The 2,548-nt window shown below is 40.2% G+C and overlaps 1 protein-coding gene across 1 annotated transcript; it reads right to left on the bottom strand.

Annotated features, from left to right (window-relative positions):
• Positions 1 to 819: 819 nt before the first annotated feature.
• On the bottom strand, positions 820 to 2,298 carry LOC134688084 (uncharacterized). Its single transcript, XM_063548552.1, has one exon. It carries the CDS (start codon positions 2,296 to 2,298, stop codon positions 820 to 822), a length of 1,479 nt encoding a protein of 492 aa, XP_063404622.1.
• Between the last annotated feature and the right edge of the window lie 250 nt (positions 2,299 to 2,548).

Here is a 2,548-nt window from a genome sequence, read left to right as displayed (position 1 = left end):
GCCTTTGTTATATTTTCGTTGGTGTTACTTTGTATATTGTTCTTCCGAGTTGTAGTTCTGATGATCCCAAGGTGTGTAGCCTGCTCGACATTAGGCATAGGTGTGTTACCCATCATCAGGTTGTCTTCTTCCATTTTGGTGTTATTGCTGTTTCCGCTTATTTTAATTACTACACTCTTCTTTGGCTGCAGCTGGTATCCTTCTGAGTTGGCAAAATCAAGGGCCATGTTGACCATAATTTGAGCATCAGTTGATTGCGTACTCAATATTGCGATATCATCTGCACATCCGGTGTTGTTTGTGTTGATATTCCCTATAGTCATGCCGTAGGTTGTATTTTGGAAGTGGTCTAACAGAGGGTTGATGTATAATTTGTACAGGTCTGTACTCAGTATGCCTCCTTGCCTGACACCCATGCCTACTGTGAAACGCTCTGATGTTTTTCCGGACCATTTTATGCTACTTTCAGCGTTTTGATGAAGACTCCTAATGATTGTCCATGTCCTGTCTTGAATCCCAGCATGATATACCCTGCGGAATAGGTGTGAGTGCACCACAGTGTCAAAGGCAGCTTTTGCGTCCAACAAGACTAGGTGACCGTTTTGCTTTTTTTCCGGGAGAATTCGGTACATTTCCTCCACAGGTAGGGCTGCATTCATCGGGGAGGATCCTTTGGTGAATCCTCTTTGAGTTGGGTTTTGCACCTTCTGTACTTTTGGTTGTATCCGATCTCTAATGATGGCCTCAATTATCTTGCTCTCTACGGGTAAAATAGTTATTCCTCGGTAGTTTAATGCATCATTTTTGCTGCCTTTGTTCTTAAATACAGGAGAAAGCAGTCCTATTTTCAGAATTGTTGGTATCTCCTTCTGAGAATATGATGTTGATGAGTTGAGTAAGGGCGGATAAGATATTATCTCCAGCATATATGAAATGTTCGATGGTTATATTATGGTAGTCTGCGGATTTGTTTCTATTTATTGTAGAAATAGCTTTACGGACATCATTTTCTATGACAGGGCGTATCGTTTCTTGGTCTACCAGTTTGCAGATATTGCTTATTTCCATTTCCACTTGGGAGTGGTACTCCGGGTTGCTGAAGGCCTCTTCTTTAAGTGTAGACAGGGTACAGAAGTGTTCCTTAAATCCTTCTATAACTTTGTCTCCCGAGTATGTGGCGCCATTAACGTGTATATCCTGTATGTGTTCAATTCCCTTCCTGCGGTTCTTTTGAACTAGTTTGTGGAAGACCTCCATGTTATTAGATCTTGCTTCCATGATGCTCTCTTTTTCTGCCTCCAGTTGCCTTGCTACTGCTATGCGTACTGCTTTCCTAAATTCCTTTTTTCCTTGCTTTTTCTTGAGTGTAAGGGGATTTGCTGGGTCGTTTGGTCTCCCACCTTTTTGCCATTCGTTGTACGTAAACCGTTTTTCCTTTAAGGCGTTCTTTATGTCACTATTCCATACTTTGAGCTTTGGTCTTGATTGATAAATTGTTTTATTTCCTGATGAGTTTTGGGAGGCTGTTGTAAGTATATCATTCATCCGCTCAACTACTTCTTGTGACTCTAATGAATCTGTAATAATTGCTTCTTGCAGCTTCAGTGCCTCTTTGTCTGTTATTGCTTTATACAGATCCTTGTCTACCTTATCCCATTTAATTTTGGATTTCGGACGGGTTTTTTGGTTCATATCAAGTTTCTCATGCTCCCAGTTTATACTCATACTGATTGGATAATGGTCTGATGCGTTGGTTTGGCATTTGAGGATTGACTTTCCCTTCCCTAGTATGTCTGGTGTTATGTTGTGTAGGAAGTAGTCAATTTCAGAGCATTCACACCCCTTCGAGTTTATAAATGTATTTCCAATGTTATCAAATTTCAATTCAGTTTCGTTTATAAATTTCTTCAGGTACTCCTTTCTCTGGTTTGTTGGTTTTCCAGCATTAAGGTCTTCGTTAATGTCTCCACCTATAACAATGTGGTGAGTACTGATGTATTTTTGGCATATCTCGTGCAGTTCGTCTATGCACTCTTGATATTCTATTTGATGGTTTTTGCTCCCGTTTGATGGTAGATACACGCTAACAACCAGTATTCGCCTAACCGAGTTCTCAAGTTCAATACACTGTATTTTTTCCGATCCGTCGTCAAGAGGCCTAATGAAATGATTTATATTTGTGTTCCAAATGATTCCCACACCACCGTTTCCTCTGGGCATGGATACTGGAAGAATTGGTTCGTTCATATCCACCCCCTTGGCTGCAAAGTTTACGTTACAGTTGATATCAGAGATCATATGTATTTGAGAATGAAAAAGCCAATGTTCCTGAATTAAGATGATGTCATTTTCTTGTAGAATGTCGCTAATGGAGTGTCCACATGTTTTGATATTTTTGCAGTTGTATGAGGCTATGCTGATGGATTTGTCCTTAGTGTCTAAAATTGGTTGATGTTGTTTCGTTGGGGATTGCTCAGCACTAAAAAAGGGTTGTTTCCACAAGCTGCACCTGTTGCCATGTTGTATAACGGTTGTTGATTAAAAGGAT

This window comes from Mytilus trossulus, chromosome 10, assembly GCF_036588685.1.
Source record: "Mytilus trossulus isolate FHL-02 chromosome 10, PNRI_Mtr1.1.1.hap1, whole genome shotgun sequence".
NCBI classification, from domain to species: domain Eukaryota; kingdom Metazoa; phylum Mollusca; class Bivalvia; order Mytilida; family Mytilidae; genus Mytilus; species Mytilus trossulus.
Note: the sequence above shows the minus strand (reverse complement) of the source record. Positions and strands in the feature narration are given on the sequence as shown.

Coding starts and splice junctions, on each gene's coding strand:
- LOC134688084 (XM_063548552.1), bottom strand. CDS start 2,298: ATGATCTCTGATATCAACTGTAACGTAAACTTTGCAGCCAAGGGGGTG.